Raw genomic sequence first — 23,981 nt, 5'->3', positions numbered from 1 at the left:
TTTTAACGAACACTGGAAAGTGTTTTGATTTTGAATGAACTCACTGAATTAAAAATTAATTCAAATAACCAAAACTTGAAAGTTTATTTTTTTCTTATTCATCGAAATTTTAATTTATACACTTCCCCCAAGTTTGTCGTTGTGATCCAATAAATTAGGTCCATTCAAAAATTTCAAATCAATTATCTTCCGTTTGGTTTGATTGTCTTGAAAAGAACCGATTTACGCTTCTTGATGCGCTTTTACAAACACTAATACCAACAAAATGATTGCCCTAATCTTGCGAGAGAAATTTATCTTTAACCGCTACATGGCTAAAAGACGCTATCGCGGCGGAAAACCTTTCTGCAGTAACAACCGACGATGGCCAACAGCGAAGAAATGTCACTTCGCAGGTGATTCATAGCGTCCACTCCGATTGTGATTCTGTAAACATTTTTGATCCTGATAAGGACCGCTTTTCTTAGAATAATTAATTTCTAACTCAATAGCAGTTCGAAACACGCGAGAAAAGTTCACTTGAGCTGCTGGCCGACCACACGGAAGAACGGCAGACAGCTTTTCCCTTGAAAAAGCCCCAATAAACGGGCCGAAACGTCGGGCAATGCGAATATAAACCCGTTTGAATATACTTACTTGATACTTGATGGGCTACAGCTCTTCGATGAACCTACGCCGAATGGAGTATCCTTCTCCACTGGACTCGATCCTGGGCCAATCGCTTCCAGTCGCCCTGAACATTGAGCGCCCTCAGGTCCTCTTCAACTGCAAAAAGCCATCGTGTACGCGGCCTTCCACGAAGCCTGCGGCCTCTTCCGGGTTCTCTACTAAATATTATCTTCACTTGTCGTTCTTCCGGCATACGAACAACGTGACCAGCCCACCGTAGTCTGCCGTGTTGAATAAGCTTAATAATATCCAGCCCTTTATACACCTGGTACAATTCGTGATTCATGCGACGCCGCCAGATACCGTTCTCCTGTTTACCGCCGAGTATTGTCCGCAGCACCTTACGCCCAAACACTCCGAGAGCTCTCCGATCAGCCTCCTTTAACGTCCATGTCTCATGACCGTATAAAGCCACCGGAAGAATCAGAGTAGTATACAGCGCGAGTTTTGTTTTCGTTTGCAGACTAAAGACTTAAGCTGGTTACGAAGTCCGTAATAAGCCCTATTTGCAGCAGCAATACGCCTTTTCACCTCGCGGGTAACATCATTATCGCACGTCACTAATGTTCCAAGATACACAAATTCTTCTACCACTTCAAATTGTTCACCATCCAGCACTATTTCGCTACCACCACCACTAATGAGCCCACGTTGATTGCCAGCGACCATGTACTTCGTTTTGCTGGTATTGATCGTGAGTCCAATTCTCGTTGTCTCCCTCTTAAAAGGCGCAAAAGCCTCTTCCACGGCACGACGATCAATTCCGATAATATCGATATCGTCCGCAAATCCCAGGAGCATATGCGATTTTGTGATAATGGTACCGCTTCTTTGCACACCAGCTCTCCTAATCGCTCCCTCGAGCGCTATATTGAACAGTAGGTTCGAGAGTGCATCACCCTGCTTTAATCCATCTAAGGTAACAAATGACGTCGAAATTTCATCCGCAACCCTTACACTTGATTTCGATCCGTCCAACGTTATACGAATCAGCCGTATCAGTTTCGCCGAAAACCATGTTCAAGCATAATTTGCCATAATTCATTCCGTTTCACTGAATCGTACGCCGCCTTGAAATCAATAAACAGATGATGTGTCTGCAAGTTGTACTCCCGGAATTTATCAAGGATTTGTCTCAGGGTAAACATTTGATCCGTCGTTGATCGGCCCTCACGAAAACCTGCTTGGTATTCGCCGACGAAGGACTCTTCAAGCGGTCTCAATCTGTTGAACAGAATACGGGACATAATTTTGTACGCCGAATTAAGGAGAGTTATTCCTCGGTAATTGGCGCACTCCAATCTGTGCCCTTTCTTAAAGAGAGGGCAAATGAGGCCGTCCAACCAGCTAGCAGGCATTTCCTCGTCTTCCCATATTTTCGACATAATATGGTGCAGAACTTCGTAAAGCTGATCACTGCCATGTTTGAGAAGTTCAGCCGGGAGCTGGTCCTTCAACCTCATCTAGTGTAGGTGACTCCACAGCTTGTCCATCGTCACTAATATCTAGTCTGTTCTCCGATGCACCGTCACTTCCTCCATTCAACAAAGTCTCGAAGTGTTGCTTCCACCTGGCAGCCACTTCAGTTTTATCTGTCAGCAAATTCCCTTGTTGGTCGTTGCACATGACGGGAGATGGCGCTGTCTTTCTCCGCACGCCATTGACAGACTCATAAAACCTCCGCATATCATTCTGCTCCATTTTTTCCTGCGCCTCACTAATCACTTGTTCTTCGTACTCGTTTTTCTAAACCCGTTTGAATATATCAGACTGAAAAAGCCAAAATATATCAATAAACACCCCAGTCGGACTGTAATGAATTATATTTAATATAACAATATTACAACAAAGGGGCGAAGCTAATGAGCTTACGACGTGCTTTTTGCTCGCGCATTTTTTCCAAGTGTTTTATTCCTCGCTCGTTCGTTGTTTACGTTTTCGCTTCGTCGCGTTGGCGTTATTTTCTCCCGGGCCCGTCAAGGGAGATACCGCGGCCAAATCTGTCGCGAATAGAACGCGAAAGCATCCATCGAAGAAGGTTGCTCCCGACGAGGGAAGTGAAAGGCTTCTCTTGAGCAACAAGTACTCCTCGCTCAAGGATGATGATGCCGGCAATCTGCTGGGTACCACGAAGAAACGGAAGAAGCAACAGCCTCTGTGCCACTATAAATCCCCAGAGCGGAAGGAAAAGTGCCGATTTTCGTAAAAGGGGACTCGTAGGACCTTCGCCCCGACCACCGGAAACTGATCGCCCGGGGTCTGAAGTGCACCTTTCGACTGTGCGTTGAAGGTGTGAAACTGATGTCAGAGGGAAGGTCTCACATCGACAAGGTGCTGGAGTACCTGAATGCGAAACGGTTCCAGTTTTACACCCACGACGTTCCCGGCTGCAAACTCCTCAAAGTCGTGCTGCGTGTCCCAGACGACGTGGACGAAAAGGAGCTGAAGGAAGCTCTGGAGGAAAGTGGTCTAAAGCCGACAAACATTTACAAAATCTGCCGGCATGACACTTCCCAGGCCTACCGTGATCAGCTGTACCTGGTGCACCTGGAGCACGGTACTACCACGCTGAAGGACCTCAAGCAAATCAAGGCCATCTACAGCACCGTCATCGAGTGGACAAAGTACAAGCCCGTGCATCGTGACGTGACGCAGTGCATGAACTGTCTCCGCTTCGGCCATGGCACGCGGAACTGCTTCATAAACGCACGATGCACCCGGTGCGGCGGAGACCACGGCATCGACGAGTGCGAATAAATGGGAGAGGCTGACCTCAAGTGTACTGTGGGGAAAAGCATCGGGCCACCACGAAGGCCTGCTCGAAACGCTTCCGCGGCGGCCGATCCCGGTCCTTCCGCCGCTGCAACCACAAAGAGGACTCGCAGCTGCTGCTGCCTTGGTCCCACCGGAAGTCAAGCCAAGCAAAGCAACATTTAGGCCGTTCACCAGCGAAGGGCCACCGCTCCATCACCCAGGATTTCGCCAGCAGCAAAATGAGCACCCTCTACCCCCGGAGGATTCCGCTCCGCTCTACACCCCGGAGCAGCTGGCTCCGATATTCAGTCAACTTGCGGCTCGGCTTCGAAGCTGCAAATCCCGGTTCGCCCAGATGTACACTCTGGGCCTTTCCGTACTTGAAAATGACTACTAGGTTGGGTCTGGTAAATTGGAACGTTTGCTCGCTCAAGAGCAAAATCGTCGAGCTCAGCGAATTTCTTCAGAAGAAGATTGACGCGGCTTTCATCACCGAAACCCACCTGAAGCCCTAGGTGAGCACAACAATTCTGGGTTCTAGGCTGGTGAGGTTCGATCGAACAAGCTCCAGAGGGGGAGGAGTGGCAATCGCCTTATGGTGCAACATTGCCTGCCGCCTGCTGCCGAATATCAAGCTGAAAAACATTGAAACCATTAGAGTGGACGTCACCACCTCCGTCGGAGTCGTCACGTTCATCGTGGTTTACTGTCCCAGTCAAAGTCGACGACGGCACGTCGGAAGAACTAAGAAGGGATATAGTGAAGCTCACTCGGCGGCAGGGGCAGTTCATCATCGCTGGAGATCTGAACGCAAAGCACCAATCGTGGGGAAACACCGTCTCAAACCGGAACGGAGTCGTCTGGTCCAACGACGAGCTGGAGGGCCACTACACCATCCTGAGCCCTGACAGCCCTACCCGGTTGACACGGTCCGGGGCCCATGCAACACTCGACATCTTCATCACGAACATGAACGATCACGTCTCCCAGCCGGTCGTCTTCCAGGAACTCAGCTCGGACCACTATCCGGTCCGAAGTTGGAACTTCAGTGAATCGGCACGAGCTAACCCGGCGAAACTACCACCAAGTCGACTGGGGTCGGTTTCAACGGTGCGTGGACGAGAGCATTGATTACCAGCGGCATCCGTTGTCAACCGAAGACGTCGACGAGCAGCTGCACGTCATCCAGGAGGCGCTTTCTCTAGCCCGCGAACAGAATGTACCAAAGGCCCAGCAGGTAAGCAACACCCTGACCATTGATACACTCACCAAAGATTTGATCAGTCTACGAAATGTCACTCGCAGGCAGTACCAACGTACTGGGGTGCCTGCGCTTAAAACCCGGTGCAATCGCATGACTAAAATTATCCAGGCCAGAATGGTGGACCTCAGAAATAGTGATTTTTCCAATGAGATCCGCGATTTCTATTCAATCGCATGTAATTTCTATGTGGAGCTGGGGGGGCTTTTCGAACCCCCCTTCCTCCCCCGATGTAAGACTTTTCCCATACACATTATTTTTTTTATATGGCGCGTAAGAAAACAGCAAACCCCCCTCCCCCCATAAGTGCTTACGTAATATGTGTACGGTCCCTTACTGAAATTACATTATTAAGAAAGTTCATCAAAAATTTTATTCTCATCCCTCATACGTTAGCAGACAAATACAGAGAAGCGTTGACTCTTTTCTGATCGAATGGTCCAAAATGGTCCATCACGAAACGGGTGAGATAATTAAGTTCAAAGTCTATCACATTTTCGAGACGATCTTCGATTTTCACAATCGTAGAGTGTACCCCGATATAGAATAGACAGACGGAGTCCTACGTCAAAAAATTACCGAGATCTGAGCAGTTACTATATGTTTGTTTTAAATATTAAATTAGCAATCTAGTTCTTATTCTTCTTCTTCTTCTTATTGGCATTACATCCCCACACTGGGAAAGAGCCGCCTCGCAGCTTAGTGTTCATTGAGCACTTCCACAGTTATTAACTGCAAGGTTTCTAAGCCAGGTTACCATTTTTGCATTCGTATATCATGAGGCTGGCACAATGATACTTTTATGCCCAGGGAAGTCGAGACAATTTCCCATCCGAAAATTGCCTAGACCTGCACCGGGAATCGAACCCAGCCACCCTCAGCATGGTCTTGCTTTGTAGCCGCGCGTCTTACCGCACGGCTAGGGAGGGCCCCAGCAATCTTATTACAACCTACTAAATATTATTTTATGATTCCCACCCTGGTAAGGAGAAAACTCTTGGTAAAGCGAAAAATTCTGGTCCCTTGGGTGTTGTGTAAATGTTCTGTCCCTTGTCTTATGCTAGTTGTTAAGTGTTCAGTCTGTACTACCTCTAGTCTTCTTATCGTTTTCTTACTGTCATTTCCGCCTGGGATATTGCCGCTTCGCAGTTTAGTGTTCATTTACTGCCGCTAACCGCAAGTCGAGCACATCTGTATATGGGCGTCCATATACAGATGTGCTCGACTTGCGGTTAGCGGCAGTTTAGCACTTCCACAGTTATCAACTGCGAGGTTTCTAAGCCAAGGTACCATTTTTGCATTCATATATCATTTGGCTAACACGATGATACTTTTATGCCCAGGGAAACTGAGATAATTTCCAATCCAAAAATCACCTAGACCGGCACCGGGAATCGAACCCAGCCACCCTCAGTCTCACCCTGGTCTTGCTTTGTAGCCGCGCATCTTATCGTTAGGGCTAAGGAGGGCCCACACGACGATATTTAGTCGAAGACGATAAATCTGTCTTTTTATATTCGTTTTTTTCTTTCTCTCATACAAAACATCCGGGGTTACAATGAAGCTGATAATGTAATCATAAAAAATCTTACTCTATAACACACCATATTGAGGTTATCCAGCGTTACGGGTTATGTACCGAATAAGTACTTGAGGTATTACTCCAAAAATAATCATCTTGTCTTTATGAACTGAGACCGAGTGCAACACCTTCACCGGATAGAGGCACGTCATTTTCTATCTTTACAACCAATTCAGTAGCCCCGATTCGAATGCCAACTGCATCTATCTAAAGATGCGTTCCCATCTTATATGTTCCACAGTGTAGCTACCGGGAGGAACGACTACCGTTCGCGACTTTTAACAGAGGCGTCCGCACATTTGTCGATCTTCTCGTGAATAAACACAGTCCAAGTGGAAGCACCCCAACTCACGGTGTCGGTAGATAAGTAAAAGTGCAGTTAAAGCAACCCGGCACTGCATTCGGCAGATAAGCTGCTCGCGAGGTAACGGTCTGTTTAAACAGACACTATTTCAAGTTTAGGTGCTGCGGTCCATCATTGGGCCATTCCCAGACAGTGCGCGGCGGCAATTGGATTGGCGGGGCGGTGTTTGGGCTGGTTGAGCATAATGGTAGAGCCTGTTGGGTTTATTATGTAACACCGTCAAGAAATATGTAGACGATGGGCGGCAGATGGAATAAGAGAACCGCCAGACGAAGCCAGCAGGTGAAGCACGTGCCCATGGTGTTATAGTTTGGTCTGGAATGAAGTAATTAAGTCAATGGCATGCCAGAATTGATGTTGAAGAGTGCTTACTCTTTAAGCAGGAAGCGAAAAATTTTGATTTTGCCTAGAAATGAAAGATAGTCACTTAATCCAGTTTGACTTAACACCAACCGTTTTATTGTTATCTATATCAGTAGGTATATTTGGGCTTATCAAATTGGGCATAAATTCGAGGTTGTTTACGGTTGCCAAATTTTGTAATTTATCGTCTAGGCTCAAAGAAAGCAACTAATGCCTATTGCAATACTACCAACGAATAGCACTCACTATGCCCGTGCAACGGTGTTATCAAACAAAATGATTACTATCTTCGCATATGCATCCTTATCTGCTGATACGAAGATTTTGAAACAAAAATCCGTTCAACACGCGCTACTTTCCATTTTCAGTGAATAATCCACATCGTATCCGGCTTTCGCAACATGCAGCCTATTCCTCGATTGCAGTGCGCTTGCAGTCTGATGCGGTGGTAAGATTAGTTGCATCTGTCTGCAAAACACGCAGCGAACGATGAGGATGAGAGCACTTTGTCCGAACGACGAGGTAAATGAGAAGAGCGTCAAACGCACACATTTTGCAGCGAAGGGGTATTAAGAACAACAACAGCATCCGAAAACCTTGGTTCCGGTAAACCAGACCGTGATTTCGGAGAGTTGATATACACCAGAGAACAAACACTGAATCACGGGGCAACAATGCACAGACAGGTATTTGATCGATGCGGCTCGTCAAAAGTATAAAATTGCAGAAGGACATTCTGTTTATTTATATTTCAATTCACTAATAAAGAATGCGGATCCCGTCGGTAGATTGACAAGCAAATCTAGACAATGATTTTACGACATGACATTAAAGGTGAATGGATAATTTTTATCTATACCTTATCTGGAACGAGTGACTGTTAGACCGATTTCGAAGGTGTTATCCAGGGAACGCTTTGAGAGCGATTTCTCAGTAATTGTAGCTTTATTTTATCTTTTAGATAATTAGATAATTCTTCATACCTGTCGACCCTGTCGTATCCTAACGGAATCATCAAATCTAAAATTTTACCTATCATAATATTTTTTTTTTGTTTCACTTTGATAATGGTATAAATATAGAAATGGAATATTCCCTTCCGGCGAAGAGTGCGAAGCTGCAATCAAACAAACGATTTACAGTTCTTCATTTCTTCTTCATTGGCATTACATCCCCCACTGGGACATTGCCGCCTCGCTGCTTAGTGTTCATTCAGCACTTCCACAGTTATTAACCGCGAGGTTTTTAAGCCATGTTACCATTTTTGCATTCGTATATCATGAGGCTAACACGATGATACTTTTATGCTCAGGGAAGTCGAGACAACTTCCAAACCGAAAATTGTCTAGACCGGCACCGGGAATCGAACCCAGCCACCATCAGCATGGTCTTGGTCTAAGGAGGGCTCCCTTTCATTACTGGAAAAACACAATTTGAGGCAATTCATACAAAATAAGGTGCAATAATGTTTAATATGGGTTCGAACTTTTTCGGAAAATCTTCGCTTGTGTGTGAAAATTGCTTTTTTATGATAGAAATTTATTCAAATAATTTTTCGACATAGATTTAAATTGACTCACAAAGTTTACAAATTTGAAACCCAAGAATGAAATCTAAAGGATTTTGTTCAGAATTTCTAAAAGCCTAAACAAGAAGTTTGAGCTACTAACACCGGTGAATCAAACTCAATAGATTCACGACTTTTCTTGATGGAATATCCAAAGTTTATGCAGTTTTGAATGTCTAAATTGTCATCAAAATATATTTTTAGGAAATATTTATCGGAGCAGATGTCGAGAGACGCTTTATTTTGCTTCTTATGGAAAACAATCTTTCTATGAGGGATCCCCTACGACTCTACGTAATAAATGTTCCACTCCCAAAGTCTTTTGGAGGTATCGAGCAAAGATTCATTTTTTTCCATTTTAATTCAAAAATAAATATTTTTATGTTTCAAGTATAAATATTTATATGTTTGTGAGTAAAACATATTTGTTATAAAACAAATTGAAAAGCTTGTTAGTTTTGGGTAGAGGAAAGTGTGACAAGATCGCCATGTGGGGCAAGACAGCCAACTTTGGCTATGACTTAAGTGAGAATTATATTTACATTATTATTACAAAGAATGGTTAATAGTAATGTCAAAGGGTTATACAACTGAAAACGCACTCTGTCAGCCTTACTTGTTCTTGAAATATTGATTTTAATAGTTGTTTAGTTGATTTTCGAGTTCTCTTATAATTATAATTTCTTATAATTCTTATAATTTGTGATTGCATAATTTAAGGTTTGCCTAAATTTCTCGTTTTTCAGCACTAATTGATACTTACCGAGGCTTTTATATAACTATAGCCTATTTATAATTCGAGAAGATTCACAGTAAGTATAATCGATGAGATATAAAACTTTGGATATATGTCAGCTTGGGGCGGTATTGCCAACTATATTAGAGACAAGGTCACCTCCAAGATTAAGAAACGCCTAACCCTTAAATGCATTTACAAAACCATCAAAATAGTTTCTACCTGAATAAGGGATGATTTAAAACAATGATGATGATTTTAATCATGAAAATTAGCTTTATGCAAATTCAGATATTGTAGTAGAGCCTGAGGCCAAAAACCATCATGGAATACGACATTTTTTAAGTAAAACATCATCTGTACGCCAAGCAGCACACATGTTTTACATAGATCAGAGAAACTTATATATGAGCAGATTAAGTCACAATTAAGTTGCTGCAACCAGATTTACTTGACTTGTGCTGTTCTGGACATATCCCTAAAAGTGCAAAAAATGTGCCACCCGTTAGAATTCCTCAAGGATTTTCCATAGATATTTCCGAAGAATTTTCCAAAAGAATTCTTAAGAGAATTTCCAAAGAAATTTCTAAAACAAATTTGTAGAGGAAATTCTAAACGGAATTTCCAAATTAAATTCTGTAGGAGTTTCCAACATTCTTAAATTCCTGCAAGAATTCTTTAAGAATGTCTTGGGATTTCTTCTTATTTGCATCGAAGAGAAATTAAGAAATTTCTTCGGATTTCCTCATAATATTTTTTCGAAAATTCAAAGAAGGAATTTTAAGAAAATTTCGAGAGATCCTTCTTTAGGGATTTTTTTCAGAACTTACAACACCTTCAGAAATTGTTTCAGGATTACCTTTGGAAGTTCCTTTAGCAATTTCTTCGGAATAAATTTTAAGAACTCTCCCAGTACTTTCTCAAGAAATCCCTTTGGAAACTCCTTCGAAATTTCCCTCAGGAGTTTCTTCAGAAACAGGATTTCTTTCGAGAATTCTTTTAAGTTTTCCTTTCGATTTATTTGACAATTCTTAAAGACATTCCTTTAGACCTTTAGACCTTGGGAGTTTCCATTCAAAATTCCTTTGCGTGTTCTTTCATGATTTTCTGGATGATATTTTGCGATAGAATCCCTGGAGGAATATCCAAATGAACTACAGGGGGAATTTTATAAATTATTCCTGGAAGAGTTTCCGAAAGAATTTTTGGAGGATTTACTGGAAATTTTTTAGAAGAAACTGCTGGGGGCATTTCCAAATGTATTTCAGGAAGAATTTCCGAAGAACAACCTGAATAGATTTGGGACCAGAATTTCTAAACAAATTTTTAATTCCTTCAGAAATTTCCTAAGGAATTATTTAAAAAATTATCAGAAGAATGTTCAATGGAATTTCCAAACAAATTGAAATGGTACAAATGGAATTTTCATATTCATTTTTAGATTTCAACAAGAATTCCTTCTGGAACATCTCAAGGAATTCATTCGGGAATTATGCCAGGAATTTTTTCGAGAAGTCCTTCGAAAATTCGGACAGCAGTAAAACAAAACCCTGTTTTGAATCTGGAATTAAGACTTGCCAAAAACAAACCAAAAATATCGGGATTTCAGTCGATCCATCATCATACTTCTTCGGATATTCTCGAGAATTTCTTAGAAATTTACTTCGGAGTTGCTTCGTTATCATTCAGGTGATATTTCACGAATTCATTCCAAAGTTCGGAAAATCTTTCCCCAGGAATCAATTCGGTTAGTCACCCAGAAATTCTTACAGTTATACCTTCGAAAATTCCTTCAGGAATTCCATCGTGAATTTTTTCTCACTTCTGAAAGAATTTCTTCAAAAACCCCTTAGAAATTCCTCCGGAATTTCCTTCAGGAATTCCTCTAGCAATACTTTCAGAAATTCTTCCATGTATTCCATCGGTTATCAAATACCGTCGGCTTTCGTAATTCCACTGGAATTTCTTTCAGGAATTTCCGAACGAATTCCTTAAGGAATTTCTGAAGAAGCTCCTGAAGGAATTTCCGAAATTCTTGAATTTCTCTGTGAAATCCTTCAAGAATTTCTTCAGAATGATCCTCCAGGAATTCTTTCGGCAAATTCACAGAAAATTAATGTGGAGATAGGTCCAGATTTTTTTTTGGAAATAAATCAAGATATTTCTTTAAAAAATCCTTAGAAAAACCCTAAAAAACCCTTAAGGAATACTTGCGTCTTGAGAATTCTTAGAAAATTACTTCGGAAATTCCTTAACGAATTACATATTTCAAGAATTTATTCGGATTTTTTTAGAAATTCCATCGAGAATTTCTTTAAAAATTTGGTCGGAATTCCTAAGAAAAAATCTTCGGAAATACCTACGGAAATTGCTTCAGGAAAATATTCCGGAGTTCCCTAGGAGATTTCTTTATAATTTATTTTGGAAATGGCTCACGGTGTAAAAAATGGATTATTATCGAAGTTTCATGTACCTCTGATTTTTTTCACAGAAAGTTAGGCAAGGTCACTAGAAATGAGGTACGGGGTGTTTAAAAATATTTCATCGGCGATTTTTTGAAAAAAGTGATTTTTATTGTTTTCTTCCTTAATATACCGTCTAAAAAGTCGATTGATAACTCAGCAATGGATAAATTATTGTAATTAGCCCTAAGAATAAAAAATATACATAGGGGAATTGTACCGGTTTTGGCCATGTTCCTAATTTGGCCAATTTTGCGAATAACTACAAAAATAAAGCAATTCGCGTGGGTTTCATTAGTTCCACTAAAAGATGTATCCCTCACGGTTCAACGCTGCTTTCAACTGATCGATTATTTTGGAAAAATATGTATTTTACAGGGTTGGCCAAATTAGGCACTAAGTTGGCCAAAACCGGTGCACTTCCCCTATTTGTTGCCTCTTTTGTATAGAAAACCTATCTAAGAAACGAATCTAAACTTTTGTAATTTTTTTTTCTGTGAATATTTGTTTTATTTTGCTTATTCACAATCTTATTTATTTTTTTTCAGCAAGTATCATCTATTTCCAGCCTTGGTTATCTGTTGTATTCACATTTTTTTTCTTCCGACATTCGAACTAGATGGCCAGCCCTTTATCAGTTTGCCATATTTTATAGGATTCATAATATTTTCCTCTAGATACAGTGTCTCATCATTACTGTGGCACACGCCATGTACAAGAACCTCACTGAATATTGTTCGCAGCACATTTAACTTGAAAACCCTAAATCTTACTGGCCTGCTTCTTACAGTGTTCACGCTTCATGTCCGAAATAGGCTATCGCATGAACTAGGGCGAATTTCATTTCCGACTGCATGTTACTGAAGCTAAGCTGTTGCTACAAGCACAACTGTCCCATATTTGAGAGATTCCATTTCTGTGTGGGCCATTCATACTTTTATGGGCAGTAAGTTGGTTACGTAAGTAAGTCGACCAACCACATTTATATTTCTATCTATAACAATTTGTAGAGTTAATTACAATCTCAATCTTCAGTGAGACAAAAGTTTCCACCATTCCGTCTGCAAAACCCAAGAGTAATGAAGTACATGGTTGCGTGTAGAGACAGAGATAAGCTGAGTGTTGCTTGTGCTGATATAGTGCTTCAAAGGGGTGTGTAGAAAAAATACCTTTGATATGTTTGCAAATACTAACAAAGACGTTTACTGTGAAGTATCTCTGTTACGAATAGATTTACCCCCGACGTACATAACAAGTTTAGGCCTAAGACAAGACCTTGTATAATGCAGACGGAAAAGAAATTCGTTCTTTATAATACCTTAATTCTACCGGTGGGCAATTACGGACATGAAATGTAAAGAGGCAGACTAGTGTGCGATACCGAAAGTGTCCCTGACGTTAAATATGAACTTGTGGTAAAGTTTATGGTGTTGGTGCTAAGTGAGTGCTCTGTTAATGCTACTGGGAGCACTGCAAGTAACACTCAATCCGCTACAAGCACATAGAGTTTGACATCTCTTGTCCTTTCACTTGCGGGCATTCGCGTAGCAAGGTTGTATGACAGTGGAGCGGTTCTTCCCGGCAATAAAACAGTTTCGCATAACTAGGAAGCTTTCGAATTTTCCGAGCGGAAGGTGCTGCGTATAATACATAGTGAGGGCCAGTAAATGACGAGTGGTGCTTACGCACGAATTACAAGGGGAATATCATATGTTTAAAAGAGGAAGTATTATGATTTTTTTTTAAATACGGCGCACTTCAGTGGGCAGGTCAAATATTGCAAATGTCAAAAGATAAAATTGCAAGAAATAATATTCAAGTTAATATTCATCAGACAACAGCTATAGATGCTGGAGATAGAAAATTTTAATTTTAACAGTTCTTTCGTAAATATTCATCTGGACATTCCTTTACAAAATTATCTGGAAAAATCCCTAGACTAAATTCCGAAAAAATACTTGGAGGAATGTTCTAAGTCATTCTTGGGCAAATTTAATGTCGGAAATGCCTCCAGGAGTTCCGTTAGCAATTCGCTTGTAAACTCCCAATGAAATTCTTGAAATTTTGTCCTAGATTTTCGGGTATTTGAAATAGCCTGATTTTTTTCAATAGATTATCGCTTGACTAACTACGCCCAAAATTGTACAAAATTGTAAATTGTATTGTAAAAGATTAGTGTTTTCCCGGCGAAGTTATTAGCATTTCTCTGAAGTGGGGTTTGAGCAAATTTCGTTTCTTTCACCTTTGAAAAGAAAAAAATTCACTCATACAACACTCCTGTAAAATGCTAATATTTTTGCCTAACAAACTCTAATCTTCTCGCGGTTTTCTGCATAACATTCAGTATTTAATTCTGCAAGATCTGAATGAGTATCACAGTTCTTCATCGTAAATTGTGCCGTCTAGCTGCAAATCACTGTTTTTGGATATTTCTGCATACATTTTTGAATATAAACTTCCGACGAGTTTAGCACCGTCCAAACGTTGACCGATTTGGCTGAAATATTGTCCAGAGCATCAGGGCATCAAATTGAACCGAATAAGAGGGCGGCCCATCAAAAAATTGAAAAAGTGTTTTTTTAGCCACCCTAATATGTATTATGTAATTATCGAGTACTAATTGACCCGGCAGAGGTTGTCTTGCATAGTAGGCGAAACTGCGCCTTGTAAACTGTCCAAGGAAGCGTCCAAAAATTACGTAACGACTAGAAGAGGAGCAGTTTTATTGGTTTTGGAGCAGGGAAAAGGGGAAAAAGCCCATTTGAATAGAACCAAATGGGCACAAAACTTCCTCAACTTTTCATATCAACAGAAGCACAACAATTCCAATGATACATGGTTTGGTTTAGATTACTTAATGCTATAAAATATATATTATAATAAAGCTACCTGTACTAATGTGTGGTACTGTGGAAAGCTGAGAGGAGTGTCGTAAATCGTTTTCGAAGTACAGCCCGGAAAAGATGAAAATAAAATGCGGTGGTGCAGCGATTGTAGGTGCGACACAAACTAGTAAGTGGCTCATTTTGCACATAATTTGTACGAGCACCTCTCATGAAAATGAAAGAGTTTGGTCGAAGTGGACGAAAGGGGATATTAAAATTCAATTGAGATAGCAAGGTCGGGAAAATAAATCGCGATTGCAGGAGATCTGAAATAAAAAGAGCCTATGAAACGTCGCGACGATCACTCAACAGATCCAAACCAATAAGATGGCAGCGTTCTTCATGACGTGGTAAAATAATTCAAGACAAAATTTTCAAAACGACTTATCTGCTTTTGTAAACAAAGATTCAAACGACGATTTGACGAATCTGATAGCTCTCCCACGCAAACCAACACCACCAATTGGATTATTCCAGGGAAGACAAGAAACGCTAAAGAAAATTCTAGTAATGACCTCACTAACGCGCAGTAGAGCGATTTTATACATTGAATATTATTGAAGTGCTTTGTTATGCGGAAAATTAATCAAAGTGTTTTCGATGCTGTCGAGATGATAATGCCGATGTGATTATTAAAAACCAGTTGAGAGTCTAATTGGCGCTTTGATGTTGCATGAAGAAGAAGAAGCAGAAAGATGACCATGGAAAAAATCTCCACGGGAAAGCATACGAAAAAGTTTTTAAAACTCTTCTCAAAAATTCTAAAAGCAATTTTTTTGAAAACTGTAAGCAGTATGGGGTTGGACTTTTCTTATACTGTGTATTAAGTGTAATATCAAAAAAATAAAATTTCGAATATAAATATTGTGCCTATTATACAATAGAAGAAAAGTGCAACCCCGAACTACTTACCGTTTTTAATTAAATAGCTTTTAAAAATTTTTAGAAGAGTTTTAAAAACTTCTTCGTATGCTTTTCCATGGAGTTTTTTTTATTATCATCTTTCTGCTTCTTCTTCTTCTTCATGCAACATCAAAGCGCCAATAGAATGCCTAGATCCTTCACAACAGATTCTCGTCTAATAGCAGTAGATCCAATTTTGTAACAAACGTCAATCGTAGAACGTCTGCGTGAAAATGAAAAAGTGCTGTTTTTTTTTAAATTGGCCGATTTTGAACGAACATCGGGTGTATTTTTCAGGCCGGCTCACACGTGCAGCACTTTTTCGGTTTTTGTTTTCGATTTTGAAATAGTTAGGGGCTTCAAAAAATATGAGTTCTTTGGGAAAGTTGACTTTAAATAAGCCAAAAAATCGACTGAGACAATAAAACAAAATACAATTTTTAACGGGAAAGGTCAATTGTATTATTCCAGTTTAATTTAAAATCATCAGCAAACGATAGCTTGAAAGTCTCGAGTGTAAGAGTGAAATCAGGAGTGATTCAGTTTTATTCCAAATTTTCGACCACTATTCTAGTTTGAATCTGGAGCAAAATAGAACAAACTCGCTGGTTTCCTCAGCAGTGTTCCATTCATGTTTTTCAAATTTTTAATTGAATGAAATCATCATTGATTGAACCGTAGATAAAAAGACGGATACATAAACCATAACAATTGGAAAATATTTGAATCTCGTGATTCAATCGTGGTTCAAATCTGCAGAAAATAGAACGGCGCGTTATACCAGTTTTATTTTTTTGACATTTAGCTGGTTTAAAAAATGAATCTAGAACAGCTGCTGGGAAAATGAATGTTTCAGATTCATATTCATACTGACAGCCCCGACCGATTTGAATCACTGCTGATTTTACTCTAAGATATCCTTTCTGCGCAGATTGGGCGATGAACAATGTATAGGAAGGGAAGGATATGCTGGAAATTGTCGATTTTAGCGTTACCTAATTAATGGATCTTCCCTAAACAAAATCCCCAAACGAATCTTATTTATACTTATTTATGTACATTGATTTTTGATTTGCCTAATTCTTGAAAACGTCGAATGTCCAAAACAGTGGCTCTTTTTGTTTACTTTCTTATGATTTTTACAAAGCCATACTACAGGAAGTAGGCTTTGCCGTGGTCGATCAAGTTTTCAATTCATCTGTTTCCTTGTCCTGATTTTCTTCAAAATGTTTTCATACGACGTAGGATAGCAAATTATCACGATAAATCATAAAAGAAAAGCGAGCTAGCAACTGATCCATGTGTTTGGTTGACACAAAAGTACTCGTCAACTAACATTTATGATTTCGAACGCGTTTTGGATAACTTCAAGAAAGTTTTCGTTGTATAATCCTTACATTTTATTTATTGAGCTTTAAAATAAACGATGTTCCTACGATTATTATAATTTATTGTTTTTTGTATTTTGGGATTTTAGCATTGAGTAAAATCAGCAGTGATCCAAATTGTTCAGGGCTGTCAGTTTGAATATGAATCTGAAACATTAATTTTCTCAGCAGATGTTCCAGATTTTTTGTAGACCAGTCAACTGTCAAGAAATAAAACTGGTATAACGATCAGTTCTATTCTCTGCAGATTTGAACCACGAATGGATCACAAGATTCAAATATTTTTCAATTGTTAGAGTGAAATCAGTAGTGATCCAGTTTCATTCTAAATTTTCGACCACTATTCTAGTTTGAATCTGGAGCAAAATAGAACAAACTCGCTGGTTTCCCCAGCAGTGTTCCATTATGTTTTTCAAATTTTTAATTAAATCAAATCATTATGTTGCTGCAGTAACGTAGCCAGAAAATTGGTCTGGGGGGGGGGTCTTTCTGAACATTTCTTTTATCGAAAAAAAAAAAATTGTTCTAAAAATTTTGTCTCTGGAGGGGTTTTATGTCCAAAACCACCCCCGTGGTTACGCTACTGTGTTGCTGCCAAGAAAGGCGCCGAAATTGAAAAGTGGATTGATCCGTTGATAAAATAACGCATTCATACACTAACACAATTGAAAAATATTTGAAACTCGTGATTCAATCGTGGTTCAAATCTGCAAACAATAGAACGGAGCGTTATACCAGTTTTATTTTTTAAACATTTGACTGGTATACAAAATGAATCTAGAACAGCTGCTGGGAAAATGAATGATTCATATTCAAACTGACAGCCCCGAACGATTTGAATCACTGCTGATTTTACTCTTGAGTGAAATCAGTAGTGATTCAGTTTCATTCCAAATTTTCGACTACTATTCTAGTTTGAATCCGGAGCAAAATGTAACAAACTCGCTGGTTTCCCCAGCAGTGTTCCATTCATGTTTTTCAAATTTTCAATTAAATGAAATCATTATGTTGCTGCCAAGAAAGACGCCGTTATTGCAAAGTGGATTGATCCGTAGATAAAATGACGCCTTTATACACCAAAACAATTGAAAAATAATGGAATCTCGTGTTTCAATCGTGGTTCAAAACTGCAGAAAATAGAACGGAGCGTTATACCAGTTTTATTTTTTTTTGACAGTTGACTGGTATAAAAACTGAATCTAGAACAGCTGCTGGGAAAATTAATGTTTCAGATTCATATTCAAACTGACAGCCCCAAACGATTTGAATCACTGCTGATTTTACTCTTATGGTGTATGAATGCGTCATTTTATCTTCGGATCGTTCCACTTTGCAATTACGGCGCCTTTCTTGGCAGAAACACAATGATTTCCAGATTCAAACTAAAATAGTGGTCCGAAATTTGGAATGAAATTAAATCACTACTGATTTCACTCTTAGAACGTTTATTTTATTTATTAGAATTATTCAAACTGACGGAAAACGCCAAACCTTTTTATGTTTTACCTCGTAAGACTTGTAACAATTGTACAACCAACCGGTGATAGTTAGATTTTCTAACAATTCTGTTTAGGGGCCTACCGGGGCCTGTGTTTCGCATTTGTTTTTAATAGTCATTTTTCGCATTTGTTTTTAATAGTCATAAAATTCTACGAAAATTTACATATTTTCCAAAAGTTTTCAATATTCCGGCATAAAAAATTAAACAGAATGAAAAATTATTGTTTATGAAATAAATTTTATATGGTCAATGCTAGATATAAAATCGCGTAATCTGATGCGTTAGAGGTAAAATGTCATTCAAATTACATTATGTCAAATGACACGTGAGTCTTGACATTTTGGAGAGATTTCACTCTGCAGGATACAAATAGAGGGGGAAGGCATTTAATATATTTGCTTTTTTTCTCGTTTCAGAGAACGAACAATGGCGCTTAAACCTAGGCTATTTAGCCAGGCATGTTTAATAGATTCGCCCATCCCTGGAAAATCAACAAAGGAGTGACATGAATTTCTTAGCGTGAACAATCCCAACGTCTGCTAAAACTTATTCATATCCAATTCCTTGACATCTATGAGAGCGACGATGAGTCGTTAAGTAGATGTCATATCATCATTTCCTCCCTTTCCCTAGCAACGGAGAAGAAGTGCATGACCGGCAATGGTATCTTTCATGCTTTATCATTTTGGACTTCCAATTGGGTTGCTATTAAATCTCAAATAGCTATCCATAAGCAATTGGGGTAAACAAGTTAAAGAATATACATGACAGCTATCAGTATGCAATCTACGAAATACTCCGTTACAACTAATATGTATTACAAAGCCATACTACAATTTACATCGGATTTTATAACAGAAATTTGAAGAAAATAGCACTTTAATAAAGTTCAACTAAAAATTGAAGAAAACAGCTTCGTCTTGCACGCTGAGGTAAAAAAAATTGAAGCAAATGCTAAACTAATTGGGAAAGTTTTTTGATCACCGTACATGACTCAATCATTATTGATTTTATTGGCATTTATCGGTGAGTACAACATCTAAAGCTCAAAGTAAGAGGGAGCGCAACAATGAAGAACAGTATGGATAGGTGTCACAAGCGAGCGACGAGTATGAAGCGAACAGAAATTGAAATTTTAGTAGAGGGCCAGTTGTGAGAAAAGCATTGTTGAAATCGCTGTTATTGGGGCGCATTTCTTTAATTATTCATTGAAAGTTTTTTTATGTCCGCCATTGCAAGGCTTTTAGCTGGTGCAGTTCGTTTATGCTAACTTAAACGTGCGCTTTCCTTGGAAAGCTTGGGGGCATTCTTGCTTACGTCTGTTGATGCAGTAGAGGGGCGCGGAATCTTCTTCGCTGCTGCAGTAAATGCGTTCTGGTAAACTTTCTTTGGCTCGTTTTTGCTGATTCGTAGGTGTTTGCCGGAGTAAACGCTAAGTCCGATGCAATTCACGTGAAGGAATAATTATTATTATCAATAACACCGTTGACAGCCCAGCTTTCGCAATGGGTTTTTCTGTAATGAGCCACCAGGAGCTTAGACTGACTTAGCGATGGGTGGTAAGTCTCTGTAGCAGTTTGCGTCGGTGATGGTTGCAGCTGTACACTATCAGTCAGGCTTCTACTTTTCAAATTGTGTAATCGATTATCATTTAAAATAATATAAACCTAATTAATACCAATTTAATGTCAACAATGAAGTTCAATCTGATGTTTGGCATTGTTACCAATGCTCCGAATCGAGATACCATTATCGAACGATTCTTACTCTCTAGCGAGTTTTTATCAATTGGTAATTCGGATATGTGAACGCTTGAGAGTGTTGTTCATCCTCGATTATTTGAAAATTTTATTTTTATCTTCATTTTCAAATGTTGGTCCAAAAATTATATACATCACATCGAAAGCATCACATCGGAGGGAAGGACCCTCCGCAGACTGCGTGGTTAGTGAAGTGCAGCCATGGAGAAGACTTTTATGTGCAGCACTGGCCACTCCGGCCTTAGTCTGATAATAAATACATCGAAAGCAGATTCAGGCTGGGCTTGAAAAACGCTAGCTTTGGTCTCATCGCACAGAATAGTCGAAAACCTGTAGATTACATACAGGCAGTGTTGGTAAAAACTCAAATTCTCAAATCTCATCCACGATTAAAATCAAGCGCGAGGTAAACCTCACCCGACTCATGGCCCAGAGAATCGTCCATGATTCGACTCGCGATTTGCATGTTCTTCTTCGTTGAATTCATCAGAATAACTTTCTTTGCTTAAAACAATGGATAACAAGTTCATACGTAAACGTTAAATACGCTTCGATTGGGCATTGACACGTTTTAGAACGAAATCATTTTTCGGCGAATGAGCGAAACGATGCGATTCTGTGTGAAAAACTCATGCGCGATGCTCTCCTTGCAGAATCGCAAGCGAGTCAGCTCGTGCATGAGGCTTCGGTGAGTGAGATTTGAGCATGATTCTACCAACACTGCATACAGCTACGTAGTTCAACGTCCCTTTGCGTACAACCCGATTGGGCTGAACCTTTGAGTTTTTTAATATCGAATACCCAATACCGATTTTATCACCCCCTGGTAAATGCCCAATTTAGGGCATGTGACAAAAATCGGAAAAAAAAAATTATTTTCAATTTTTTTAATCATTTCACAAATATGAACAATTGGAAAGGCAAAATGCGTGTACGGCACTCGTTATTTCTTGTCAAAAATGCTTACAGAATCCTTCACAGGTACTTGAAAGTTATTCATAGTAAATCATAAGCGGTAAAATTTATTTCATAAAAATCATTGTTGTTTGCGGTATTATTTACGGAGATAAAAAGAACGACTAAAATTTCGAATTTTTTTTGGAGTTACCAAATCGGGTCGAAAACGTGATAAAATCGGATCGAAAACGTGATAAAATCGGATCGAAAACGTGATAAAATCGGGGGTAGACAAAATCGGGGAGTTACACTGTATTTGAATTGATACTTCGTTCACTGCAAGAATCTTGCACATGATACGAATAATTGACGGCTAAACTAAGTTATCCTAGCCAGACAACCTTCGTGGTATCGCACCATTTCTCCAGCCCAAATCATGTATCCACCGAACCACAATAACACCTAAATTGCTACTTAGGATAATAAAGAAGTGCCCCACCGTGCAACGGGAAATCCTTGGCGACACAAACGGGGAAAGCCGGGTCCCATTCGCATGCACGATGGTTACTGCTGCGGGCAATGTGGGCGGATGGGTGGGCAAGAAGGAAAGAACGACAAGCAGGTGGTGGAAAACCATGGGAGAAAATGACATTAAATTATCGATCCGTCTGCGAAAATTTTGCTTGCGATTTTCAACGATGTTGGGACACGGGACCACCACGGGTTTGGTTCAAACATGGGGAACTGGTTGAAAGACTTACCTTCAGATAGTTCCAATTCCAATTCGGCCAGTTTCTCCCGGATATCGTCCGGGAGGCTCCCATAATCCACAATGATGTCACTCATCTTTTCCACCGATCCTGAAGTTGCGGGCTCTTTAAATTCACTCACTCGGGCACTGGTTAAACTCCAATCAATTATTAATCAAAGAAAATTGCTTCACCGACTGGTTCTCACAGTATCACTCTAATTCGCATTAATTTCTTTCAATTTTTAACCAATCAAAAGCATTATTTGCTCGTTAATTTCTTGTATTTTCCACTTTTTGCTGCTTCGCAATCGCAAGCCTTACTTTGATACACAATCAATCGCGAAGAGAAGCAAAATACGGCACTGCACTACCACCACTTTTCCAGGGGCGCACTCATACAAGTGCTATAGGCGCGCCTTCTTCACTTCCAGCAGCAGCAGCAGCAGCGATGGTATCAAAATTAGACAGCCACAGCGGGCTTTGACGTTTTGCAGCACCCGAGAGAGGCAATGTATGAATTTGCGTCCCCAAACAACACAAATCTCTCTCACTTAATACTGCTCACTGTTCACTTTTGAACAAAAACAACCCAGAAGGATGAGAAAGGTGGCTGATCGTTTTATCGATTGCTGACCACGAACCACACAAAACAATAGCAGTAATCAATGCAGATTACGATTTTGTGATATCCCTTGTAACTCCACTTGTACTGCTCACTTACAATTTGCTAATTATTCAAACCATTCGCCAACTATTTTCCATTACAAGACTTCTCACTTCAAAACCTCCATCCTCACTTACACTATCGTGTCGCAAATCAAGCACTTTGCAAGCACCAATATCTTCAATCAACAGAAAGGATAGATAGAAAGAATCCCCTTTCCAATTTCAACTGCTGAACTTCCAGATTTTTCACACCAGCGAATGCCCTCCCTGCAGCTTTGATTCGAATCACTGTAGTTCGAACAGCTGAGCGTCAGCTCGAACCCGCGAAATACGGTAATGTTTATTCGGAAATCCGGCCCAGACGGTTCCCACTGGACTACACTACACGATGGTCAAACATCTGTTTAGTTAGTATCAGCACCGTCGCCGTCCTAGCTCGGTCGAAGTCGCTCTTGAACTGCTGCACCGACACCGAACTGAGCCTGAGCTAGCCGCGAACACCCGTTGGTTGCGTTGTGCAGTTCTCTTTCTCACTTCTTTCTCATCTGGTGTGCGAGATGGTGTTGAACCCGTGAGATGGTGTTGTGTGATGGGTGGGTGATGTTTCCAATCAACTATGATGCGGTAAAGTTTTATGCTGGGAGCATAGATGGGGGTGGTAAATACACGTTTAATTTATTTTCCAAATTAGTGAATAAGAAATGACTTCATTCCCTTATTAAATGATTGAAGTGGTAAAATTTTATGAGGTAACTAAAAGGTAACATAATATGATGCAGGTACTATTGATTAATTTCATTTTAATGTATGCTCCAGAAATTCATTACTCAACACATAGTCATTTTTATGTCACCGGTCAATATAGTTTAACACACTTGTCTCTACCACTTAGCTTATTATTTGAATAGTTACCGGGATACTTGTCAAGATGGATTAGATTAAGTACGGCCGATTGGTATGTGATGTTGCAAGAAGAAGCAGAAAGATTTTTTTTATGTCTTTATTAGCGATACTTTGAAAGCAGAAAGATGATATCCTAAAAATGTACGGGAAGCATACAAATAATTTTTCAAACTCTTCCCAAAAATTCTTAAGAAATTTTATTAAAATGGTTACCAGCATTTTAATAAAATTGCTTTAAGAGTTTTTGGGAAGAGTTATTTGATTTAAAATTCGTTTTTGCGATATCACACTTTTAACATAGTATACAGAATTAGATTAGAGATTAGAGTTCATTGGATATTAGCATTTTACTGGAGTGTTGTATGGGTGAATTTATTTCTTTTCAAATGTAAAAGAAACGAAATTTGCTCGAACCCCACTGCAGATAAATGCTAATAACTTCGCCGGGCAAACACTAATCTTTTCGCGGTTTTCTGCATAACATTCTGTATTAAATTCTTCAAGATCTGAATGAGTATCATAGTTCTTCATTGTAAATTATGCCGCCTAACAGCAAATCACTGTTTTTG

General features: G+C 39.7%; 1 protein-coding gene across 4 annotated transcripts in view; it reads right to left on the bottom strand.

The window, feature by feature from the left end:
- Positions 1-22,974, bottom strand: part of LOC134220273 (disco-interacting protein 2) — a 571,865-nt gene extending 548,891 nt beyond the window's left edge. For 2 of the 4 annotated variants that reach the window (XM_062699282.1, XM_062699284.1), the window contains exon 1: positions 21,854-22,974. In XM_062699282.1, the coding sequence (XP_062555266.1) occupies positions 21,854-21,938 (85 nt within the window). In that variant the 5' untranslated portion in view covers positions 21,939-22,974. The remainder of the gene's footprint in view (positions 1-21,853) is intronic. The other 2 variants (XM_062699283.1, XM_062699285.1) reach the window with 2 other exon arrangements.
- Between the last annotated feature and the right edge of the window lie 1,007 nt (positions 22,975-23,981).

Source organism: Armigeres subalbatus, chromosome 3, assembly GCF_024139115.2.
Source record: "Armigeres subalbatus isolate Guangzhou_Male chromosome 3, GZ_Asu_2, whole genome shotgun sequence".
NCBI classification, from domain to species: Eukaryota; Metazoa; Arthropoda; class Insecta; order Diptera; family Culicidae; genus Armigeres; species Armigeres subalbatus.
The sequence above is the reverse complement of the archived record's forward strand: the minus strand, read 5'-3'. Positions and strand labels throughout refer to the sequence as shown.